This window comes from Euprymna scolopes, chromosome 2, assembly GCF_053919585.1.
Source record: "Euprymna scolopes isolate OS-2025 chromosome 2, ASM5391958v1, whole genome shotgun sequence".
In the NCBI taxonomy this organism is placed as follows: domain Eukaryota; kingdom Metazoa; phylum Mollusca; class Cephalopoda; order Sepiida; family Sepiolidae; genus Euprymna; species Euprymna scolopes.
In genome coordinates this window covers 16078073-16105409 of record NC_136483.1, presented here as the reverse complement: position 1 = coordinate 16105409, position 27337 = coordinate 16078073, and the positions used below count along the sequence as shown (strand labels likewise).

Below are 27337 nucleotides of genomic sequence, written 5' to 3'. Positions count from 1 at the left end.
ACCAAGGTTTTATTTAAAAAAAAACAAAAAACAAAACAATGTGTTTTTTTTTTTTTAAAAAGGTTTTAAACTTCGGACTTTACAGGTAAATTTCTAAAAAACTGATTTTTTTTTTTGTTTTAAATTTGAATATATTATTTATTGACCTTTTCTCTTCAATTTGTGATATATAAACCTATTAAACATAAATTAATTATTTACTTTTTAATAGACATTTCAAAATGAGAGGCGTAAATTATTCGACCCCCTATCTTTCTAAGCTTATAACTCCTCGAAAAATGTAATTCAAGCCCTAATTTTTTTTTCAATTAAAGGAGCAAGGACCAAGGTTTCATTAAAAAAAAAAAAAAAAAGACAAAAAGAAAAAATGTGTTCTTATAAAATAAGGTTTTAAACTTCGGACTTTACAGGTAAATTTCTAAAAAACTGATTTTTTTTTTTGTTTTAAATTTGAATATATTATTTATTGACCTTTTCTCTTCAATTTGTGATATATAAACCTATTAAACATAAATTAATTATTTACTTTTTAATAGACATTTCAAAATGGGGGGGGCGTGAAAATGGGGGGGCGTGAAAATGGGGGGGCGTGAATTTAAAAAAAACGTTTGTCTAAAATATTATATTCGGTTTATTGGAAAGAACATAAAATTTCACATTGACCCTGAAAATATCGTAAAAATAGAATCAATAGAAAAATTTTGATAGATTTTTAAAATTTAAAAATTTAAAAATATTGAGTTTAAAAATTGAAAAATATTGAGTTCGGAAAATTCATTACTGTTTTAAAAAAAAAATAAAAATATTTTTATTACTTTTAAAACAACTGTAATAGTTTATTTTGGAAGTATAATCCATAAAGAAAATAAATAACCCACTTTTAACAGAGAAATTACGAGATTTTTATATTGTATTCGCAGTTTCGTGTTAGGGGTGTCAAAAATTCCTACAAAAATTCTGATACTGCTAGAGCAGTGATGTGTGTACATCATACTTCATGCACTAAGTGTTGTAACGTGAAAATACACAATAAACAGCGTTCAAGTGACTACAATCCTTAACCCAATTATAAAATATAATTGCAGTAACTTGTATTCATTTGGATGATCCAAACGGCTGTTCTCATTTCGGGTTCTATTTATTTTGTCTTATTTTATCTCTGGTCTTATTTAGGTGTGTCTTTTTGAACTCGAGAATCTGAACAGAATTTCAAACAGAACCCTTCATTTAATTCACGAGAGTAGCATGTTCTTGTTTCATCAGCCATGAACAGGTAAAAATAAGTAAGTTGCAATTGTATTTTGAGTATCCTTGAATCTTCAACCCCCAGAAGAGTGTCACTGAGAACTAAGTCTTACTTATGCCATGGGTCCAGCCGAAACATTTAGAATAACACTCAAGATGAGAATAATAGTCCGAATAATCCAAATTATCAATCATCATCTCAAAAATTAAAAAATATATTTGTAGTAACGTTTGTTGATTTTAAATTTAATAAAACAAGAATCAGATGATGCTTTTATGTACGCACTTTTGACATTCAATCCATGATACTTGCCCTTGTTTGTCCAACATGAACTTCTTAATCTGTGCTGATGTCTTGAATAGAACCAGTTCGCAAAATGACTTTGCCAACATAGAAATCGTTTTGTTTTGAATACATCAGAAGTCTATCAGGCATACGTGTGCAGTGTAATGATGTATGACAGTGAAACCTGGCCTGTGAAGGTTGAGGACATGCGTTGCATGGAGAGAATGATATAATAGAAGGGTAATGTAAGTTTTAAAAACAGGCTTAGATTTGGTGATCTCAGAAGAAACATTAACGCTGGACAGTAGTATAGAGAGATGTATGTAGAACTTTGTTGGTTTGATCATATTAAAGGAGTGTATGCTAGTTTTGGAGTTAGGAGATAACAGCATGATATAAATGCGGGTGTGTCACAGGGGACGATCTTTAGATCTTTATTATTCCTCATATTCATAAACTTCCTGGTAAAATTGTCCCCGAGATTGGTATATTTGCTGATGACACTATACACTATAACGGACATGAGAGGAAAATAAATTAACACAAATCTAAGGAAATGGCTGAAACCTTAAAGGAAGACCTCCAGTCTGTAGTGGAGTGGGGACAAAAATGGATGGTAACATTCAATGCTGCCAAGACTAAGCTTGTTTCCTTTAACAATTACAAGGAACCTTTTCAATCACTGATAGCCATGCCTAATGATACACTACCTGAAACTCTTAGTTTAAACTCCTTGGTTTAACGTTCACAGGGAACATACAATGGAACAAATACATCAAGGACATTGCCAAGGCTGCTGCGAAAAAGGTGGGCTCTCTCTACCATGCTAGAAAGTTACTTATGCCTGAGAGTATCCTGTACCTCTAAAAGCCACCATTCACCCATACATAAAGTATTGTTGTCACATTTGAGCTGGTGCATCTGCTATTAGTTGTTCACTCGCAGACAATGTTCAAAAAAAGAGTCTCCAACTTAATAGGTCCCGCACTGTCAACCAAGCTCCAACCTCTGTCCCATTGCCGAAATGTTACATCTCTGTGCCTATTGGAATTCTTTGAGATGAGTAATTTGTATATTTTATTTATTTGCGGACTATTATCCTCATCTTCATAATTGTTGTTTCATGACGTTTCACCCAACTATTCCTCTGGCCTTCATCAGGATAGGAATGTTGAATCTCTGAACTGTATCCTCAGTAATTATTGCCTTCCATAGTTGTTGTTGTCTCACCTCGTTTTGGCCAACTAATCTTTTGGTTCACTCTTACACTAGAAGATTTCTACTTAATTAGTTTCATGCTAGAAACTGCTAGACTTTGGAATTCTCTCCCTGGTCCCTGCTTCCTTGACTACTAATATGCAGAAGTTCAAGTGTAATGTGAAGATATCTTGCTGCTCAACTCCCTACATAGTATCCTGTAAATTTGGTCCCAAATAGTAGCCCTTTACATCCAAGTGGCACTGTGCAATGTTTGGGGTAAAAAAAAAGCAGTAAAAAAAGAACAGTTGAGGTAGCAAGATCAGTTGGTAAAGGAAGGCCAAGGAAAGCATTAGGGGAAGTGACAAGGATGGATTTGAGTGAAAGAGTACGAAAATATTCTCGTATGTAAAATGGACATTACACCAATGATGATGATGAGGATAGGAGGTGATTTTCAATATTAAGTTTGTCTCTCAACTGATTTTATTAAATGGTGGTATGGAATAGTTATTTTACAAATTAAGTTGAAGGAAAAACTGTTAAAATTGTAAACATAGATTTTTTTATTTTATTTCTATCCACTTCCAAAATGTCACTTTGCCACTAATACATAAGGGACTACTCAAATAATGGGCCTGATTTATAGTATGTATGCCAGTGGCATTCACCCTAGGTGGTTGAACCACCTTCCTCCGAAAGAGGAAGTGTCAAAGGAATATTAAATTCAAAAGCAGTCTCCAGTCACATATACATCCTGGTCATATATATGACTGCTGGACTGAGTGACCATTTTCTGAACAATGAAGTTTATACTGAAGTAAGGGTTGCACAATCACTAACCGCATTTGTTCTGACCCAACATCAGTGCTAAAATTTAATGGAAAGGAGAAATCCAAGATGACTGGAAGCAACCCTTGGATGAGCATAAAAAGAACTTGTTTTATTTGGGATTTTCCTTTTCTATGACTAAATTATTTTACCAAAGCTGTAGAGTGTCGTTTACTCCACTATTGTAATTAGGGGGAAGTTTAGATGAATTCATATTTTTCCCCATTATTTCTTTAAAGAAAGAGATTTTTTACATTCACTTCCAAACTTACAGCACCTGGTATTCCAAAGAAGTTACTCGACAATAAACTGAGCAGGCTTTCCTCTGCTCATCTGGCGTTATTTAGTGCATACACACTAGAGTTGATGACCTGAAAAAATATTTAAACAAACAAATAAAAATAAAATCCTTCTAAATGGTTGGGCAGTTGATCAAATTATTGAATTTGTTGGTTTCTCTGAAGGAAGAGAAATTGGCTCATTTGCAACGTTTTATTTATGATTGGTCTTTTTTTATTCAATTGCTTGACCTTGGATCAAGTGGAAAGAGATATGACCATTTAGTCTGTGTGTTAGCAATGAAAATATTTGAAACTTAACTATTACAGGCTAACAAAAATATTCAAATTTGTGCGACAGATGAACAACAGTGATATTTCGACTGTAAGCATGACAGGGCAACAAAAATGCAAACTTAAGAAAATGAACGAAATAATTTTCAAAACATATCACCAATAAAAATTCTATTTAATCTGTTTATTAGCAATGAAAATGCTATTTCAATATTAACTGCGACAAACGAACTAACTTGCCTGGAAAAAAAATGGCCGCCAAGTTCTTAGAATGCATCCAACATGTCTTGTTAACAATGTTTATGACAATGATTTCATGTGGACTGAGGAAAGAACGAACTTTTTTTTTTTTTTTTTTTTTTTTTACAAAAGAGTCACTATTTATCAAGGTCTGGAGGTCATTCAAGGATAAGGGTTAATGAATGTACAATAGTCAATGGAACAATATCATAGTAATCGTTAGTAGTGGAAATTTGGTAAATTGGATTACTTCAGAGGAAAGCTCATCAAGAACTTGTTTATGTTGGACTTGAAGATAAACATATTATAGTCAGCTGGAAAGCATAGAAATGGAAGAGAATTCCAAAGGTGTGCAGTTCTAAAAAAGAAGCGTTGTTCATGGAATCTATATTTAGGTTTAGGCACAGATAAATAATGGGGAAAATTGTTGATAGTGGTTTCAGTTGACGAGTGTTTTTCGTTAAAGTTTGGCGAGGGAGGACCATAGATTTGGAGCTCAGACGAGCGCTTGCCAAGAAAATAACGATAAAGCAGAGACAGGTTTGCAATATCTCTTCTGTGGGAAAGAGATTGCAGGGAAGAGAAAAGAGCACTAGGCTACAAAGACTATTTTGAACTCTGTAAAGGAAGGTTAAGGTGCTTACAGCAGCTCTTGCCAAGATGTGGCAACAGTACTCCATCCTTGGACATACTTGGCTCTTACATAGGTAGTAAATTGCATCAGCAGTCTGATATCTACTGAAGAAATAGAATGATCTCACCATTTTTCCAGCCACCTGAGCAACGAATTTGATGTATGTATTTCATTTCAGATCAGGAGTAAAGGTCAGACCAAGAAGCTTGTCAAAACATGGAGTCTTCCCAAGACGAGAGCCATTCATTTCAATTAATGCCAGACAGGGATCAGAGCGTTGATAAGGGAAAGATAGAAGCTTGGTTTTAGATGCATTAAAATTAACCAGCCACCTCTTTCCCCATTATACCACATGCTTAAAATCAGAAGAGAGAGAATCCAAGAGAATTTGGTCATTTACAGCTTTTAAAGTGTTGCCATAGATGGTAGTGTCGTCTGCATAAATGTCTACGAATGATCTTAGGATGTTATTTAGGAGATTATTGACTCCAGCATTAATACTGTGAGCTTCTTTCTGCCCATCAATCACTACTTTTATGAACCTTTCAGAGAGAAATGATTTGATAATCGCGAAAACATTTCCAGCTACACTGTAGCTAGAGATCTTGTGGCATAGACCTTTATGGCATACCCTTTCAAAGGCCTTTGATATGTCAAGAGCAATTGCCCTAGAAATGAAGCCTCCATCCATAGATTTGCTAATTCAATGAGCACATCTGCTGTTTATAGCAAAATGCAAACATTTTGCTATCATAAAAACAATCGTGAAAATAGATCAAATGACCGAAGAAAAGTATTTCATACAGTTATGATGAAAGATCATGTTAGACTTTATTGCCCAAAATACCAAACATTACCAAAATTTTGGTTTCAAACTTCGTTATGAAAAACAGGATGATGGACAGAGCCTCTTAAATAATTGCCTGGACTAAAATAAAGTGTATCAGAGTAATCTGCACATTTTTCAATTAAGGTGTTATTTCAAATAGAAATGTGATGAATGGCTATGATTGTTGTCTGTCTGTAAGAACAGTCTCTATCAAACTAATCAGTCAATTTTTGGTCTACAGACTTGATAAGCAGGGAATTTAGACCAGTGGAACAAATTCGATTTTATTTTTAATTGGTAACATGAGTACTAAAGGGTGAAAATTGAAACTTGTCACATGTAAGTCTAAAAACTATGCTATTTCTATGCATACACAAATATACATTTATATCTTTAACAAGGTTATATTTTAACTTTTTTGGATGTGTATAGACTTAGATTAGATGGTAACAAATAAGGTTGGAGAACTACTTGTTGTAATTTCGATTTTAGCTGATGGTACCCCAAATCATATATAAATATATGTACACATATTTTTCTTTTTTTTACTTTTGCAATTACTAATATATATTGGGCACAATATAATAATCAACAGAGTATTGGCTATATAATAATAAAAATGAAATCTGCATGAATTGAAATATTATATTTAAGCATATTTTATGATCAGGTCACGCCAGACAGCCTACTTGTAAATAAATAAACAAACAACAAATATATATATATATATATATATATATATATATATATATATATATATATATATATATATATATAAGGAACTTTGTGTGTGCGTGAGTTCATTCTCTATGGACTCAAAAACAGCTGAGCCGATTTTTATGAAATTTCACATAAACATACTTTATGTGCTTGGCAGTGTTCTTAGAAATGTTTTGTATTGGAATGTCTTTGATAAGTATGGATAATCGACAATCAAAATAATTTGATGGAAGGAGGAACAGGCGATTTTGACCAAAGTTAACACCTAACACAGCCTAACATCACAAATGCATGTGAGAAGTTTTATTACCACACAAGTCGAAAGGTTTCAAATATAAAATCAACAGTAGCTTCTTTGATATGACAAGTGCACCTTCGAAATGAATGTTTCTGTTTAGAGCACAATTGAACCATGATACTTGACTTTTGAATTTTAAACTTTAATTGTAAATTTTAAACTTTATAAATAATTTTATAAAATCTACAGTAGGTTCTCTACAGTACAATGTAGACTACAATGCATTGTGAACTAAGTTACTGCGAGAAGGCTTGTGAAGTTTTCTCCAAGTGCACCGCAGTGGGTCACCAACTAGAGCAGGAAATTAATCGATTTAATTGAAAAATGGGCTATTTCATTGATTTTGATAACAATAATAGTATAGTATGGAACATTTGTTAATACTCATTCAGTCCTGGGCAACGTTGGGTCACCCTGCTATATATATTTTTTCAACATCTTTCTTTTTTATTTTGCTACTTTTTGTAATCAAGACCGCTTAAAATATAAAAAATAAAACATTAAATATAAAAACAACATCGATTTTATGCTTCAACCTCCCCCCCCCCATAATCTTGAAATTATTATATATATATTTTTTTTTTTTTGATAGACAGCCAATATTGTAGACTTACTTTATGAGTGCTGCTTTGTGCAAGACATAAGAAAATGTCTATTATTATATACTTGGTGCTACATTGTTATGCATTTTTACTGAATAATATATTTTATTACTTTTTTTATTAATTCCAAAAATAATGTTGAATTCAATATTCATTGATGCCTTCTCATGAAACCATTCTAGAGTTCAAAACGTTCTTTTAAATTTCTTTCAAAAACACGTTTCACTTAGAACAGTGAACACAGATTTACAACGTTTACAATTTCTAAATTTGTTAGGTTTCAATGCATGTGGATTAGCTTTCATTTGGTACCACTTTCAATGCTATAGCATCAACCTCTGGAAAGCTACAATGAAAATAAGGACATAATATCCCATATTTTGCAGCATTTTTGAAAAACGTCAACAATAAAATTACATGGCTCTTGAGACAGGCATAGCCAAGGTCTAAGATCACAATAACTGGTATATTTAGCTAATTTAGACCTTGGAGAATGGGAATAATATCAGTTTCCATATGTTTGAAGAAAAAGGTCAATTTTGAAGAGGTCTAATGTGGATGTGTTATCGGCAGCTCTTGTAACTCTCGCTTCTCCTTTTCTGTCTTTCAGTCCTCATTTCCAATGAGTGATTTTTCTGACAAAGGGTGAAGAAAAAGCTCCTTTCCAGGTCGGTAGTACTTTGTGAACAGTAGCCTGAGATGTCGGAAAATTTCTGTTTCTATGTCTATCCTTGTGGTCATGTCACTAGTAAGGGTGCTGGAGGTAAACGTTTCATCTGGGCTGACGTTACCCGCCTTATAGTCAGGGACCTGAACCTTGGATTAACCACTAAGGAGGCTGTCCTATCAGCAGGTGCAAAGTACCGGGGCTGCTGTATTGCCATTTGGTGAATGGATTCTGGACCATACAGTAGTTTCTGGTAGAACCTCTCGATGCCATACTAGTGGGTAATTGTTACAGCTTTACCTGTTCATGTGCCACAAAAAAAAAAAAAAAATTCTTGTCTTTTTCTCTTATTTTCCCTCTCTGTCCTGCTCCAACCAAGTCTACCGACCTGCTCCACAAACCCCAAAATCTCAATCATGACAAATCTCCAAAAAAGAAACACAAATAAACCTAGAACCCCATCCACCAATGTAGACCCCTACTACCAGGTCTCCTTCCCCAACATCAGGGGTCTACATTCCAACCTTCCAGAGGTTGAAACACAATTACTGGAGATGAAACCGGACATATTCTTTCTAATTGAAACTGGCATAGGGCCAACCACTTCTCTAGACGAATTCATAATTAAAGGTTACTCTAACTTAACATCTAAATCTGACCCCCAAGATCGCCATGGGCATGGAATATGTGCCTACATCAAAGATAGCTTTCCATGTGGTAGAGATATCTCCAGAGAAGACTCTAATTTACCTTATATGTGCTTTCGGGTTGCACTAGCTTACACCACTGCATTTATATTTGCTCTCTATCACCCCCATAACAGTGGGGTTACTATCTTTAAGAGCATCTCTGAGAAAATTGACCACATCTGTCTGCTCATCCTTCGGCTAACATTCACATTTGCGGTGACTTCAATGTCCATAATGTGGAATGGCTGACCCACTCAAATAAAACCGATGACGAGGAGAGGTTTTGTCATGATTTTGCCATTGCCTATGACCTCACTCAGATTGTTCACGAACCCACCCGTGTGCCCGATACACCCGGTCAATATGCAAGCCTTCTAGACCTTTTCCTCACAACTTCCACTGAGCTGTGTTCATGTTCCATTCTATCTCCTCTGGGATCCTCTGACCACTCTGTTGTAGCAGTTAAGATAAAAATGAAATGTAATAAGTCTTCAGACGTACCTCTCCACTGTACTGTATATCGATACTCTATGGCTGACTGGGATAGCTTCCGTACATTCATATCTGACCCACCTCTGCATTCCATGTTTAAAAAGGATGTGTCCTCTATAGTATCAGACCTGACCGAATGGTTAATTGTAGGCATAGACTGATTCATACCATCCAAAAAATTCCAGCAAAAACCTAACAGCCAGCCATGGTTCTCCCCTGAATGTGCTGCTGCCATCGCGCACAGAAATCACTTTTTCCATAGCTATCAACGTAATAGATGTACCGAGACTAAAGCTGCTTTCAGGACTGCCAGCAATCACTGTAAAAGAGTAATAAAACATGCAAGAGAGCTATATGCTCAGTATGTTAAATCCAAAGTAGCTGAGCAGCGGCTTGGTTCCTACCAGTTCTGGCAAATAGCAAACAGGATCTTGAACAGAAGTGTGCGTTCTATCCCAACTATCATCAATGGACCTGAGGTCATCTCGTCAGCATCAGACAAGGCCAGACTATCTGCCAAGAACTTTGCAGCTAATTCTACCCTATGCGACAATGACCATCAACTCCCTGTATTTCCTCCTATAACAGACAACACGCTAGGTAACATACAAATATCTGCGTGAGGTCGCCAAGCTAATCAAGAATCTTGATTCCAGTAAAGCAACTAGCCCTAAAGGCATTCCAGTTATAGTGCTGGAAAAGCTCCAACCAGAACTTGCTCCCATACTTACAAAACTGTTTAAGCGTTGCCTTAAGGAGAAGTGCTTTCCAACACCCTGGAAAACCTCATCAGTATGCCCTGTATTTAAGAATTCAGGTGAAAAGTCGTCTCCCTCTCAGTACAGACCAATAAGTCTCCTGTGTGTCATGAGTAAGTTGTTGGAATCCATATTAAATAAAGAAGTAGTCAACCACCTCAACAGAAACGACCTTCTTAGTAACATGCAATATGGTTTCCGTTCTGCAAGATCTACAGCAGACGTGCTAACGGTTATATCACATAGGATTAGTGAATCTCTTGACAAAGGTTTCCTTTCCAGGGCAATTGCTCTTGACATATCGAAGGCTTTCGATAAGGTATGGCATAAGGGCCTACTTCACAAGATTTCCATCTACGGTATTACTGGAAATGTTTTCTCAATCATTAAATCATTTCTCTCTGATAGGTTCATAAGAGTAGTGGTTGATGGGCAGAAATCAGAGGCCCACAGTATTAATGCTGAAGTCCCCCAGGGGTCCATCCTGGGCCCAACACTCTTCCTGATCTCCATCAATGATCTCCCAAAACACATACTTAAATCATTTGTTGACATCTATGCTGATGACACGACCATCTACGGCAACACATCAAAGGCTGTAAATGACAAACTTCTCTCTAATTCTCTCTCCTCTGATCTTGACCACATGGTACAATGGGGGAAGAGGTGGCTGGTGACTTTTAATGCATCCAAAACCAAGCTTCTATCTTTACATCATCAACGCTCTGATCCCCATCTGGCATCAATTGAAATGGATGGCTCTCTTCTTGGAGAGGCTCCATGTTTTGACAAGCTTCTGGGTTTGACCTTTACTCCTGATCTGAAATGGAACACGTACATCAAATCTGTTGCCAGGGACGCTGGGAGAATGGTGGGATCCTTCTACCGCTCCAGAAGATATCTCACTACTGATGCAATTCTCTATCTGTATAAAAGCCAAGTACGTCCAAGGATGGAGTACTGCTGCCATATCTGGGCAGGAACTGCTAAAAACAGCCTATCCTGCCTTGACAGAGTACAAAATAGACTTTGTGGTTTAGTGGGGGATGCCCTTTTCTCTTCCCTGCAACCTCTCTCCCACAGAAGAGACGTTGTGAGCCTGTCTTTGTTTTATTGCTATTTCCATGGCAGGTGCTCGTCTGAGCTCCAATCCCTTGTCCCCCCCTCGCCAATCTTTCACGAGAAACACCCGTCTGACTGAAACTACTGTCAATAATTTTCCCCACTCTTTATCTGTCCCTAAATCCAAACGTAGATTCCATGAGCAAAGCTTCTTTCTTAGAACTGCACGCCAGTGGAACTCTCTGCTGCTTGCCTGTTTCCCACCTGACTACAACTTGGACGTCTTCAAGTCCAACATAAACAAACTCCTGACAAACCGCCCCCTTAAGTAAGACACTCTATCAAATCTCCAATACTAATGATTACTACAATACTATCTCATTGATTACTGTACACGCAATAACCCTTATCCCTGAGTGGCCTTCGGGCCTTGATAAGTTGTGACCCCCATGTAAAAAAAAAAAACAACAAAAAAAAAACTTAGAACAGTGAACATCTTGTTGTCTGAATTCTCTCAAGTGAGTGGCTTTGAAAGTAACGCCTGTTCTTAAATTTGAGGTTTCCCCACAACAAACTCAACCCATTGTGATGAAAATGAGCTTCATCATCATTAACAAAATGAGATTATCATTTGCCTCAATAATTGCTTTCTTAGAATGCCGCCTGGTTACTGTCAGTATCCCCATCTACATCACTTTTTGTGTGTTATCGACGTGCATCTGTGAACAAAATGTCGACTCTGAAGCTGATCATCTAAGCAAGTTATGCTTCTGCACACACACACACACACACATTACACTTTATTGTTTTCGATGCAAATGCGATACTACATGAATAGATGATAAATAGAATCAAAATCAATAAACGTTTTCCATTGATCGAATAATGACAAGCTTCCGCAGATATATAGAAATCTTTATCTAAAGTGGTCAATAGTAATGCTGTCTTTATTTGATAAACTTTTGCTGCTGATAATGCTTAAAAAATGGGTGATAATATGTCGGTAAAAAAAATTGGAGGAATATGAGCGATGCCATCCAATTTCATATCCGTCTTATCGAAGCTTTGCTACGGTAACCTGAGGGGTAGGTCATGAATAAACTAAAAAATGACTCGGTTTCTGGACTTCATTAAGTTCATGTAGAACCCATTTTTCTCAGTTTCTTTACTTTGAAATAACAAGACATAGTCACGTTTGAAACACTAATGTTTTCAACAAGTTCTACAATATTTTTTGTGGATCACTGGTAACTGTTCTAATAATTCATCACCATCAAAAGTACAGACTTGTTCTCATCTTTAATTTTATTCGCACAACGTTTTGGCCGATGGAATCCCTGACCCTCTTCAGAAACATCTTATTGAACTTTAGAGCTTTACAAAATTTTAAATGGAACCCTTTATTTAAGGCTCTTGTTCTGTCAGCCACAACCAGGCAAAAGTATTAAATAATTCGTAATTGTATTCTTAGTATCACCCACATTGAAGATTAAACTTTCAACCTGCAAAAAACTGCTACTTAGAACTGATTATAACTTAACACTTATATCCATTACACCATAAGTCCTTGCATTGTAACAATAAAATTCAAGACGAGAACAGTAATCTAAATAAACCAAATTATATTTCATTTAAAAAATTCCGAAACATCAAAAATAAGTCATGGCCTCCTCCTCCTCCTCTCGAATCAGCATATCTTCGCTCCAATCACATATTTTTTGCAAGATGGTATCATGACAAAAGAACATATACTACACCACATCCAAAAAGAAGTGGTTAATGCCTGGTATGATGGTCTCATGACAACAGAACAGATACTAAACTACAATCTCATGCTGAAAAAAAGGAGGTAATGCTTGGTTGGATGGTGTTAAAACAACTGAACTGATACTGCACCAGCTCCTTCCTGAATTGAACATGGGTAAATAGTACAATTAATAAAAGTAATAGTATAGTTTTAGACCAAGTGTCAGCAATCTATGGCACACAGTTCGGATCCGGCTTGCAAAGGCATTTTGATCGGCCCACGAGCCTGATTATCAATGACTATTTTTATGAGAGATGAGGCTTTCAGAATTCAACAAAAGAACCGCTGTTATGACCCTTGGCTACATCAGAAGATTACAGAAGTGAAAGGAATGATAGAGAGAAAAAAGCCAGGGAGAAACTGACATATGAGATAGCAGAAATCTAAAGACAGTTAAACATATGTGCATTATACATACATGCTTCATGAATGTGTAGATGTTACCATCTGCTTACGTATGTAAGTGTGTATGTTTGCAACTATTTGTACTCGTATGCATGGATATATGTGTTTCATTTGTGTGTGTGGTTCGTTTGTGATACAATTTTCAATAACAGTTTCAAACATACACATCATAATTTCATCCATTTTAATTCAGTTGATTTTTTTTCACTATGAAATATTTTGATGATCCTTGAGGAAAACTAATTTTTGTTCGGTGTTTTTTTTAATTTAAATTTTTCTTTTTCTTTTCTGATTTCTCAATGTTTATTTTCATTATGATTTTAAATATTTAAGTTGATAGAAGTCTGCAAATGCAATTTTCCATTAATGGCCTCTGCCTGGCTCACGATTTGACATTATAACACGAACCAACCTGTGAGGTCGCATGAGTTGCCGACCCCTACTTTAGACAATCAGATACCAAACCTCCATTAGTGATACATATATTGTCAGATATAAGCTAATCTAAACAATGCAGGTATGTATAATTGTAACAGGTATGAACAGGTATGAAAATAGCAGCAGCAACTGAAAGTTGGATGGTAAGCGATTGTATTAGCAGCAGGAGCAACATTTGAATGTTTATGTAAATTGGCAAGTGTGCGTGGGCTTGTGTTTGAAGGAAAAAAAAAAGGACATCACATGGTCGGGGAGGAAACAAAGTCAGCACTGAAGGTGACGGTCATAAAGGATGGATGTGTAAGAAATGGCTGTCTATGGCCGTCGTGTAGTGGAGCAGAAGTGAGAGATTTTTAAGCTCATGTTGAGCGGGGCAAAAACAAAGGATAATAAATGCCTTGTTTTAAAAAGAAAGAAAAGGCAGAGTAAGATTTTTTTGTTTTTGTTTGTTTATTCCTTTTTGACGGTGTCAGATGATGTGAGGGGCAAGAGAGGCCTGGATTGTAATGAACACTGTTCGAGCGTAACGGCTATGTTACATAATGCCTCAAAGACATGAACCACCTGGCCTTGCACAGTTTCAGGTCACCCTTTGGCAAAATGTAAAACTTTTTAACCTCTAACTGATATTGCAGAGGGTAATCATACGGGGGTAGACAGAATTCCTCAGTCGTGATTAATGTAATCCCTGTAGGGGAAAGAAACTGATAAAAAACCAAAAACCTGATAGAAAATTTTTTACCTCTATAAAGCAATCTTCTAATAATCGTATCACAAATAAATCACTTACTTTCAATCTGTAATAAGTCAGAACGGAAGTAGGAAAAATTGGTATGTGAGAGTGATCAGATTTTGATGTGTTTGCTGTTTCCCTGAATGTGCATGCCTGAATAGTTCACGTTAGAGATTACTTATGCTAAGAATAAGTAGTTTGAAAAAACCTTTTTAAGATTGCATTACGCTGGTCTAGTTATCATACTTGACTTACTGTCTTTAGGTTTTGGTTTTTGATCTCAGCTAGAGTATTTTTTTTATTTTTTTTTACTTTATAAGTGAACTGAACTGTTTAGAAAAAAAAACAATACTCGCATGCAAATGTCTCAGTTTCTGTATGAATTAAAATATAAATATGCATATTTTACGACTGGGCCACCTGCTAGTATAGACTAAAAGCTACAACTCGCTGAAAAAAAGAAACAATTGTCAAATGTTGTGGTTTCGTTTGAATTATTTTAGCACAATAATCCAGGATGTCGCATATGCCAGTAGAAATATCCTTATCTTCATATTATATAGTTTTCTTATGGTATAATATACACCCTTCACTATTATGGATGGAGCAGGGGTGCCTCCCCATGGCAGATCTGAGTCGTCAATCATGTTAGTATATGGACTTTGTTGACAGCTATCATATATAATAATATACATTGTTTATCCATTACAATATATGCACACACACATATACACACACATATGTATATATTATAATGAAGTCGTATTCCCTTCTGCTTACAACTTGATTAATATGTACAAAAGATACATTTTTTTACAAATTTATTTTTATATTGAAAACAGACTTTTATACACATTTATTCCAGCATGATTTCTGTAGACACAAAGGAAATCTACATGAAGTAACCTCATTTACATATTACATTAAAAAAATCTATTTTGATAACCTTTATGTTATTAATGGTTATTAGTAAGATTTAATTTATTTTTAATTTATTTGCCGATAGTTGTATTTAAAAATGGAGGTAAGCTTTATTTAAGCTATGAGAGTTATTTCCCGTTTGATTTTCATAAATGAAGATATGTTTTATGCTTCCATAAATCCAACACTTTTCCACTTATAGGAAAATTGTAACAAGTTAGGATATTTGATAACTTAAATAGTATGTGATTAAACCATAACCTGGTAATGTCGGGTATATAAAGTTAATATATTATATACATACACATTCCTGATCAAAGAGCAGTATTGATTAGACGTCCCTCTTTAAAACAAGAACAAATATATAATTACATTATTATAATGTACATATTTTTTTTTTACTCATTAACATGTTTTATTATTCTAAATCAAGGGTTAACAAACTTTTTATTTCAGAAGGGTCAGATGAGGTTTTAATCATGTGACTATGATTCAAATGTTTGTTTCCATACATTTGCTTATTATTATTATTATGATAATGTTGCAGTAACTGCTGACTATTATTTAGTAATAATAAAAATAAACCAATAAAAGAATTGGTTACACGTTGTGCGAGAGTTTAATCAAGAACTTCACTTAGAATTTAGGTAGGATTACTTAGAGAGAAACATATTCAATCTGTCAATGTAAATATTTTCATTTTTTTTTTTTTTTTTTTTTTTTTTTTACATAAAATTTTTTATCTCCCAACTCCATATTTAATATATGGGTTTTAAGTGGATTATTTATCAAGCGATTTTGTTATGGTGGCTAAATGTGACACTAAGTCAATGTTTGATAAGACTGATCTTTCACCACACCCTCTTTTTTGTGACATTTTGTCAAAAACTAGACAAATGCATCCCAACTCTTAGTAGTAGCCCTCTGCTCAAGCAAACATTGAATGCTATATAGGTTTACTTTCATTTATTTTGAGGGTCCCTTTAGGTGGACACTATTTCCACCAAATATAATAAGCAATAGAACATTGTGTTGTGTTGTCGCGACCACCTTTATGTCAAGTTTATTTTGCTGCAAAAACTTTAATCAAAACTTGCAATCAAATAGATCAGTAAATAATTGAGAAAGGAAACGTAAAATTGCAATGTAACAGCAAAGAAAAAAAGCAAAATGATTTCATAACAAATTCAATTTTTATTACATCTTTTTACTTACCAATAAAAATTATCCTTTTGAAATCGATAAATATTTAGGTATCTGAAATTTTTGGAAGAGGATTAATGATTTGGATTATTCAGACTACTGTTCTCATCTTGAGTGTTATTTTCACGTTTGGATTAACGTAATCTCTGACCTTCTTCAGGTGTAGTTTGTTGAATTCAAGAATCTGCATAAAATTTTTAACGGAAACCTTTATTCAATCCATGAGGTAGCATGCTCTCGTTCAATCAACAAAATAGACCTGAAGAAGGTGGGGGATTATATCGACCGAAACATTGTAAAAATAACACTCAAGGTAAGAACAGTAGTCTGAAAAATCCAAATAATATTTCCACTTTCACAAAATCTGACAAGGTGTGTGTGTGGGGGGGGGGACAAGACATTTTTCGATCTGATTAGAATTTAAAAGAATTTCATAAAAGTTTTATGTTCATTTGTTAAAAAAAAAAAAAAAAAATACAGGGTCAATACAAAATACATGACCTGACCTTTAGGTCAACTTATGTTGTTAAGAGGACACAATGGAAAAAACAAAAACAAAAAAGAACAAGTTTCATTTGTTTAAAATCGAATTTATTTGTCTGTAAAATGCAACTCTCCTTCCAATGACAATTTGTAAAAATCACAACATTCTTTGGATTCACAATAAATTAAAAAAAAAGAGTATCACATCAGAAATTTGCATTTCAAACAAAATCCAATCAATCGATCACATTCATTCTTTTCTTCCATATTTCTTTCATCACAGGAACAAAAGTTGTATGTTGTTTGTATGAGTGTAGATGTATAATTCTTATTTGTTTTGTGTGACCTTGTGTGAATGTGTCTGAATCATAAACAAAATGGTAAAATTCTATCCAGCCGATACTAAAGAACCTCTGAATTCATGCTGTTCCAATTGTTGTGCTCTTTTTATATCACAAAGTTTCATCAAAACAAAAATTTTTATTCCAAATAATTTCGTTTATAACGATAATACTTACTATTCTGCCGTGAACATCTTCATGTGATTAAAAAAAAAATTATCCTTAGTACTTAGCCATAAAAAGGTGGTTTTTCTAATACATTGCTTGTCGTGAATATGTATCTAATGTTCGTCTCTTTTACCTTACAAAAAAATTTCTTCAATATTGAATAGCATAAGACAAAATATTCAGACATACTTTAAAAAACAAGCAAGAACCAATGTAATCCTATTGATAAACAATGGAGTCTACACTAGTAATTCCCAACCTAGGTGTGCACCCCCTTTAAATTAAAAATGTTTTTGTTTTTTTTACCATACTTTCAGAAATCCCCATTTGGAAATGAAACAAATTCTGAAACAAGACATAAACCAATGTAAAAATGTTATTAAAAAAAAAAAAATCAAACTTGAAAGTGAAAAGATATTTTTTGTGAACGTACAAGTAGTGAATTGCCGGACACAGCTAACACAGACTCATTCTTCCATTCTATTTTTAGTTTCCTCCAGTTTTTCTACTTAGAAATTTGAAATTACAATAGAAAAATGCAAGCATGAAAAGTAATATGGTTAAGCTTAAACATGGAAAAGTAAAGGACTAGTTGTTAAAACTGGAAAAGAAAAGGACAAGATATTCTAGTAAAAAATATAAGAAATTTATAACTTAAAATATTGCAGCATTAAGATTTTTTTTTTAATTCAATTTATAATATTATATAATCAATTCTTAATGCTGCAATATTTTAAGTTATAAACAATGTGTCCTATATTTTTCTATATTTAAGCTTAACCATATTACTTTTCATGCTCGCATTTTTCTATTGTAATCCATGATTTTTCCAGGCTTCCAATAAATTCACTTGTTCTTTGTTTGATTTCAGTCTTATTTTTTTGCCCCCCACAAACACGTATGTAATAACAATATATGGCACTCATCTGCTATCAATAAAATACCCCCCAATTATCTCCCTTTCATACTCTCATTAGTGAATTAGTAGCAAAAGTAGTCGCTGAAGCGATATGGTTGTTATGGAGACCAGTCATAAAAAACATCACTCACCTCCTTATATTTTTTATGATTTTGAACACCAGAAAATTCATCATAACTTTTGTTTTACTGAACAAAAATTGAAAACTTTTTTTTCACAATATAGCTGAGAAGGTGATCTACTGTAATAATTGTTTGAAATTTGGTCGAAAAATGAGTGAGCAGTGAAGCTTTAAAGCAGTTCCAAATGACTAAAACTGCCACTTAACCATATATTCAAACACGGTAGTGTTTGAATGATATATTTAAACCTCATCACTTATAGCAAATAACAATATAATAATTAATACAAACAAAAGCACACAATCACTTTGCAAATTTGTTTATTATTTCTAACAATTATGCATATATATTTATATGCACAAATGCTATAAATATATATGCAAATAAATTCATCTTTGTTTAGGTAGTAGGTCATGTTACAGCAGTTCTAGAAACAAAATAAGTTTCTCCATTTAAAAAAAAAACAGATACTGTTCACTTACCTATAAGTATAAATACTAAGTTATTTATGGATTTCCAATGTATGTATAATTTAAAAAAAATCTTTGTATAATAAAAAAAAAAAAATCCTTAAAAATGAAAATGAACTTGTTTTTAGGAATTCGACAAAAAAAAAAAAAAAAAAAGAAATTATAGAATCTCAATGTTGAAGTAAATGAGAATTGAGCCAATCTATTGAAATGTTATTTCATTGAGCACACTTTTCTGATTGGAAGTTCATTTTAAAACTGGCGCATCAAATTATCAAACTCAGCCAAATCCTCCTTAATGGCTATTGTTCAGGTTCTCAGCTGTCCACATATATGCTTGCACCGCTCAGGCAGACATAGGTATGATTATGTTACAAATTAATTCTTTGAGCAACAAGCTACATATGCAAACCATCTAATTACATAATCTTGTATGTTTATTCAGCTCATCTAATATTTTTCGCTTCGTTCCTTTTTACAGGTTTTCTATTTATTCTTCCTTCTGTTGCTTTCTTAACAAACATGATTTTATTTTCTATCGTATTTACCAATGCTCCAGCATCACTTATTAACATTTATATTCATAGAAATATTAAACAGCTGGTCTTCAGGAAAGATAGGTTATCTCTAAGCTCAAAAGTCTGATTTTCATCCATAATTTTTTAATAGAATAAAATCAACTGCTACTACTCTTTTTTCACAGGTGAATCGGCATCTTTTTCTGGTTGCATTGTTTTAAAATTTATGAGAGTCAACTTTCTCAATGTTCCAATTCTTAAATTAGATAAATAGAAGTCTGAAAGAAATATCTCCACAAAGAATTCAAAAATATTAAAGCATGGAACACAATTTGAAAGCAACTCTACATGAATAACAATGTAATAATAATAATTAGAAAAATACTATATGTAAAGTTTTACTCAGTTCATATTTGCCGATATTTCTGAGATGAGGTTATTGTGTTACATAACACAATAACCTCATCTCAGAATGAAGTAGTGGAAGCAGTAGCAATCGAGATGAAGAAAGCAGTTTGAAACATGTAAATAATATTCCTTTTCAGGAAATACATAATTTCAAACTTTAAAAACATTTCCACCAAAACTCCTATTCCCTCGTCTCATGATAATCAAGAAACTTCCCTACATCTTTAAAGATATATGGTTTATAGTCACCTTATGAAAAATTAAACATACCAGCTAGTTTTCCACCTTTCATCATAATTCAAATACATTAGATATTTCTATCTGACTGTTATTATTTTAGTATCCATGTTTAAGATAAGTGCAGTACTCTGTGAAAATTCATTAATTTGGGAATAAGAGGTTTCTCGTAAGGTATCGTCAAGGCTTGGTTTACTGTGAAAAGGTCAGCATAATAACAGCCATTTTGTTTTGTAGCTAAATATTTTTGCAAACAATAGTTTTTATTTAACCCATAGCTGTGTATCTGGCAGGCACTACTACTTCGCTGGGTTAGAGTAGACCTGGGAGTAGTGATAACTACATAGAATTTATGTTTTTTTTTGTTTGTTTTTTTAACTGTTCTTTATTTTTTATTTTTTGCAAATTCCTTTCACCTGGCTGAGCAAAAATAGTACCTTAGAAAAAAGGTAAGCAAATAAAATAAAATAAAAAGATATCGGATATTTTTTTTTTCTTTATCAAATTTTTTTTCACCACCTCTCCTTTTTTAAGAAATAACCATTATCCGTATTTTATCCAAGAAATGAAGCTAACAACAGCCTCTTTTCTGGATTAAACTTTTTCTTTTTCCAGATGAGGATATCCGATCGAGATATATACAACAATGTAGTTTCCATTTTTATGAATAGACATGATAAATGTAAAGAAAAATTATGTGTTGGGGGCGGGGTCATGGCTAGCAGGCTTTATTTTCCATATGATTCAACAAATGAAAAGGAAAAAAGCATTTCCTTTGGACAAATATGGCCACTTTGACTGAAGACAAAAATGTTAATAGGTTTGAAAAGATAGGCCCTCAGAGCTTATCAGAGTGGAATATGCGTCTGGCATCCATCCTCCCAGGCATTACTTCTTTTTTGAAAAGAGAAATTGGTTCATTGCGCTTACGAAGAGGGAATGCTAGCAGGTCCAAACACTGTAAATTTGAGGAGGGTGGGCCAGATTACCCACAATAAACTGGTACCATGTTTAAATTTGCTGCAGTGGGGAGGCAATTAAATGTGAACATCCTTGTTTGTTGCGTCTTCAGTGAAGGCAGTCAAATTTTTTCCAAGTGGAAGTAACTCCTCTTGCATTAATGGGGCTTTTCTTCATTTTCTTATATCTTTCTCAGTTTCGTATGTAAAATGAAGTCTATTAACAAGGAGTTTTTATTTAATATTATAAGTACTGTATTTACTCATCATTTCAACTCATCACTGTAACCATCAGAGACAGATTGGAAGAGGGGGGAGATAAAAAAAAACAAAACATTTTTCTTATCATAATAAAGATTTGGTGTCTGTAACCAAAAATATATCACAATTCTCCAAAGTCATATTTTCATTATTAAAAAATCAAAAATCTTAAAAAGTAGTCTTTTCTCATTTATCAAACACTTATATCACGCTATTTTCATATATTTTAAATATACAATAATATAAAGAGATATATTTATTGGCTTTTAGTCTCTACTTCAATAGTGCTCAATACGTGAGTGGAGCTAGATAGTAAGCTATGGCAATTAAGCTACACAGAATCTTCTGCATTTCATCCTTGTAGGGAATAGTCAGGCTAAAATGCTTGACAATTTCTCATGGGGATTAGATGTGAAAGATTCCGTGTAGCTTAATTGGCATATATTTTCATAACACACATTGTGTGTGTATATATATATATATATATATATATATACACACACACACACACACACACAGCAAACAAATGTCAGTTCATATATGAAATGGTTCACATCCCATCAACATCTTAATTTTGTTTTCATTTCTATGACAAAGTTCCATTGAAACATCTCATGAGAGGATGACTTAATAACTTTTTCTCAACTTTCTCATTTACTTAAATTAGGTAAATTTACCAAGGAAAAAAATGGCTCATCCCATCTTGAATCTGTTAAGGACGTTCCACTGTTAGTCTAACAAAAAAAATGCAATGTTCATAAAATGCAGAATTATATTAAGATTACTAACAAAATATATGTGGCCATATTTCTGCTAGTTCATGATTCTGACAAGATCAGGTTGAAGATTCAGGTAACGCAAACCTCTTAAAATCTGTTGAGACCAGATGAATGTTGATGAAGTAGACTTATCTTGGGTAAATATTAAATACATGACCTCATTAATATTTAAGTGATTCAGTCAACACCTTAAAATGGATTTAATTAAAAGATATAAAAATTAAATATACAAACATCTACAATAAATTTAGATTTTACTGAATATTTTTCTTTTCTTTTTTTTTTTGTAACACATGGGGACTGTTTGTAGAGCAGCTTATCAAGTTACCAGTTTTCAGAGATGCACCCCCCCCCCCGATCCCTTCAGGGATTTTACCCAGTTGTCTGATGGCCCAATCTACCCCTGCTGGCTATATACAAACTACCCCACCCTCACCAAATTTTCAGCTTAAAAAAAAAAAAAAAAAAAAAAACTTATGAAAATGATTATGAGACATACTTATAAAAATTTATATAAGTATACAAATATACTGATCACTATCAGTATGAGCCAAACTGTAAATAGGCATTTTTATTTTTACATGGCTGGCAGAGGAGAGCAAATGAAAAAAAAAATGTTCCAGCTTTGATATACTTGCTCAAGGTATAGATGATAGATGGTCACTCTAAGCACGGAGTCAAACATGTTACTTATATATATTTTTTAAGAGTGTATGTAAAAGATGGTTCTTAAAGTAGAGGAATAAAAAAAAAAAATTCATAAATTGAACACATACACCGGAGAATAATTTTTTTTCTCTTACTCTTTGACATAAAAAAAAAAAAATGTATAATTGAAACAATTCAAATTCAAAAATAAAATTTAAAAAATGCCTCATTGAGGCTCACATAATAGTTTTATCCCCAGGTGTGTGTGTGTGTGTGTGTGCATATACAACTGTCCTCACCCTTTTCATTACCTTTTTTCTATTACTGTCCTGAAGAATCAGGAGTAAACCAGCAGAGTCATCAGATGATACTCTACTTTTTTTTTTTTTAAAAAGAAAGCAATATTTTGCGTTCTGCAACTAATCAACGTCTGGGTAAGGAATTGGCATAAAGAGTTGGTGTGGAGTCAATTCTTTGGGGGGACACGTCTGAATAATCGGCCATGCCTCTCGAAGTTCATAGGGCAAGTGACCATGGGATGTTAGAACATAGTTACGAAATTGACATCGGTCAAAAGTGACCAGCATGTTACTAAAACCTTGAATATTGACTGGTGAGATCTGATATTTTTCCAAGCACAGTGCTATGTACACATCTTCCAAATAAAAGAATTTTATATTCACCGACACATTGATAATACTGTCCACAAGGTCTCTACTCATGATATACCCGGTCCCAGAACACATGGGTGGGAATGTGGAAGATGGGTACATTTCATAAGGGACGTACCATTTTGAACGGCTGTCTCTATGGGGTGTGGATATGCCCCAACAGTAGCCTCCCAGAAACTTGGTTTTTGGTGTTGCTCGCAGCATCTTCACAATCAGAGGTGTATTGACATACATATCATCATCAGTTTTCATCACATATTTTGCATTTGGGCAGAAGGTATGAACCCAATGCAAACCCGTTAAAGTTTTGTAGGTGAGATTTGCATATGCATCCATAAAGTCTATCTGAACAACATCCTGGTTATGCCAATGTTCAACCTTTGCAAGTTGGTTCTCCGGATACAGGTTTGATTTTCCGAGCAAAAAGACAACACGGATCTCACTCTTACTCATCTGGCTAACCATACCCCACGTATTACGAATTGCGTCCCGGGCCATACGATTGCTGGGTGGTGACTCTACAATTATTACCAAGTGAACATTACCCTGGCAAATGTCTTCAACATTGAGTTCATAGCGAAATCCTAGAGCTTGGCAGTCCTTACACAGCTGACCTGTCAGAATATGATCCTGAGGGTCCATGGCTGCCTGATTAAGTGCATCTTCAAGATGATTTCTACTAGCAATAATCTTTTGTCTGTCCGGTATGTGAAAATTGTGAATATCATCAACAAATTTTGTCGATAGCTGAGGTCTGATTTGTTTTGTATCTATAGGTGTGTCTTTGGAAACTTTTACAGTATTAATTGGCAGGTTTCGATTATTTGAAGGATTCAGCAGTTTGTTAGAATTTATGTTCGTGCCAGATAATTTGATGGCAATTTTGTGCTTGTCAGTCTTAAACGAATTGGATGGGTTGCCCCTTGATCGAATTTCAATTCTCGAATTACTACCATTCAACGATATTCTTTTATTGTTGGTGTTTTTAATGTTCTTTACATTATCAAGTGGAACTCTTTCAATATTTGCCTTCCGTATAAAATTACCATTTTTGTTTATGTAATTTTTCTGAGAATGTAAGATATAATTCCCCTGGTTAGAGATTTGGACTTTAACAGCTTCCTGAATCCTGTTTGTTTTTTGAGAAAGTTCTCTGTTCGTTTTTGACAATGGCAGCTGAGCAAGGGAGATGTTGGTTCGCGAAGATTCCATAAAGCGTATTAACGGGGACATCCTTTCCAAAGAATTCATGGGCATGTTGATAGACTCGATCTTTGAGGACTGTTCTGACATCCCAATTTTGCTTAACTCTCGCATCGGTTGGTAAGATGACTGCCGAAACAATTGCCAGGAGAAGAACAACACGGCTATTACAATGATGAAAGAGATGGCAAAGAAATAGCCCTTGCTCTTCTGTAAAGAACAGATTCGTAACAACATGGTCACTGGAAAAGTCGGGTTGGCCTGGCTGCAACAAAGCATGTGCCAAACTTTACAATCACATGCTATCAAGTTTTCAGCATTGCTACTTTTTGTTGTTGGCGTGGGTGCCACGCACAAGTTGTAAGCCGTAGAGAGATTACCGGATAATAACTTTGATTATTCCAAGAGGAAGACAAACTGTGGACAACTGACAGGAGACAAAAGAGGATGGATACTTTCATAATCATAGTTCTTTACCAAATAATCTGGAAAGACAAAAGAAAAAAAAAACATAGAAATTTTTAAATAAAATTAAAAAAAAAAAGATTAGAAAGTAATAACTTGAAAATAAAACAATAAACATTTGTCTGATTAGAAAGTTTAAAAAATATTAAAAAAAAAAAAAAAGAATATAATAGAGATATTAATTTCATTCATTCATGCAACAAAGTGTCTGTCTGTGAATTATTGATGAAAACACTATAAAAATATATTTTTTTTTAAGTCTCGAAGATTACTAAACGGTTTTGTTTTCATCACATAATTATTTTTAGAAAAGTTACTATTTAATAAAATAAAATTATAAAACAATAATGTCTACGAATTAAAATGCATTGCGGCAGAATTAATTTTGTAATTAAATTATTTTTTTAAAATAGGATTTTGAAGAACTTGTTTGTTGGTGGGTGCGCTACTCACTAACTTTGCTTGAATGATAGTTTTGCAATGTAATTATTTTTTTTATATGATGCTACTTGTGCATCTACGGGTGTTTTGTAACTATTCTGTACTTTCACCAAACAATTCAATAAACAAAAATATTGTAAAAATTGAATTTTACTTGAAAATACTATAAAAAAAATTGCACGGTAACAGATTCATAACCACCAATAGGATTTATAAAAAAGTTATTTGGGGAAAGGGCTTTGTTTGAATTTACAAAAATCAAACTTTGAGCGCTCTTTGGGAGCCGTGGCACAGTGGATAGAGACATTGAATCTCTATGGTTCCAGGTAAGCATTGTTTTAAGACAGTGGTTTCAATCCTTCTCAAAGCAGGCCAGAGGCTTAGTTGGACAAAATGGGGTGAGACAACAACTATGGAAAGCAGCAATTACTCCGGACACAAGAGACTGAGCCTTTCTATTCCCATCATGGTTAATAATCACTTAAAGAAGGCCAGAGGAATAGTTGGCCGAAATGTGGTGAAACAACAACAAGTATGAAGATGGGGATAACAGTCTGCAGATAAATAAATATTAAATAGGATTTTTAAAAATTATGTGTATGTGGGGGAATACCGACTTGTTTTCTTGGGCAATGGGTGGATATTGAAATTATTTTTTTTTAATAGTATAGGCTTTTTTGTTTTTTGACTAATGAGTCACAATGTATCAAGACCAAAAGCAACTTGAGGATATAAAGGTTAATATCATGGATGGATTATCGGTTTATTGTATTGCATGTGCATGTATAGCAAACTTATACCTACTCGACAATCTGAACAAAATTTTTTTCAAAATTCAAAAATAATCTGATAATCCGTCATTTGATTGAGTCATCTGAAGATTTTACAAAAATCATTCATTTTAATGGTGTGAAGTTTAATCTATCATAGCAAACTGAACCTTCTTGTTAAAAATGAAAAAAACAAATATGATTATGATTATAAAAATTGGAATTTAATAGTATGCAAAAGAATTTAAAAAAAAAAAAAAGTAGTGAAAATTTTAAGGAAAATAAATGACACTAAGGCAAATGTAAATAAGTTATATGGAAAAACAAGAAAATGTTGAGAAAAGGCCAACAACCAAAGAAAAAAAATAAAGTGAACAAGCCGTGCGTGCATGGCCCCTCTTGTGCTGCATGTGAGATGACGCCACAAAAAAATAGTGAAGAAATGATGAATGTGAGAAGTGTGAAAGGGCCAACGTTGCCTTCATATTTTCGCCAAGTTTCAGAAAAATCTAATGGATGAAGCAAAAGTTATGGGGTAAAGAGTGTCATTTTTTTGCAATTTTGGAGCATTTGTGACTCCTTTTAAGTTCATGGAACCACTGAATCCCAGTGAAAACGGACAAATGATGCAGTTTCACGCCTTAAGACATGTATATTTGAATTCAGCACCATGGAAAACTACTATATAGGTATACATATCAAGTTCTTGAGTAATATGAAAAAAGAGCTCCAAAAAGGCATGTTTTTTTAACTCCAAAAGTCCCAGAGGGATGCAAACCAGAATTTTGCCAGGGTCACCCATACTGAATTTATATTAAAAAAATAGTTTCCACATTTTGACCAAG

The 27337-nt window shown here is 33.8% G+C and overlaps 2 protein-coding genes across 13 annotated transcripts in view; one reads left to right on the top strand and one right to left on the bottom strand.

The window, feature by feature from the left end:
• Positions 1–27337, top strand: part of LOC145289182 (cilia- and flagella-associated protein 337-like) — a 1233457-nt gene that overhangs the window by 1183993 nt on the left and 22127 nt on the right. The gene's annotated exons all lie outside the window — the stretch shown is intronic.
• Positions 17199–27337, bottom strand: part of LOC145289039 (uncharacterized) — a 232093-nt gene continuing 221954 nt past the window's right edge. For all 12 annotated transcript variants that reach the window (XM_080136378.1, XM_080136380.1, XM_080136385.1 and 9 more), the window contains one exon: positions 17199–25301. In XM_080136378.1, coding sequence (XP_079992504.1) covers positions 23362–25095 — 1734 coding nt within the window. In that variant the 5' untranslated portion in view covers positions 25096–25301 and the 3' untranslated portion in view covers positions 17199–23361. The remainder of the gene's footprint in view (positions 25302–27337) is intronic.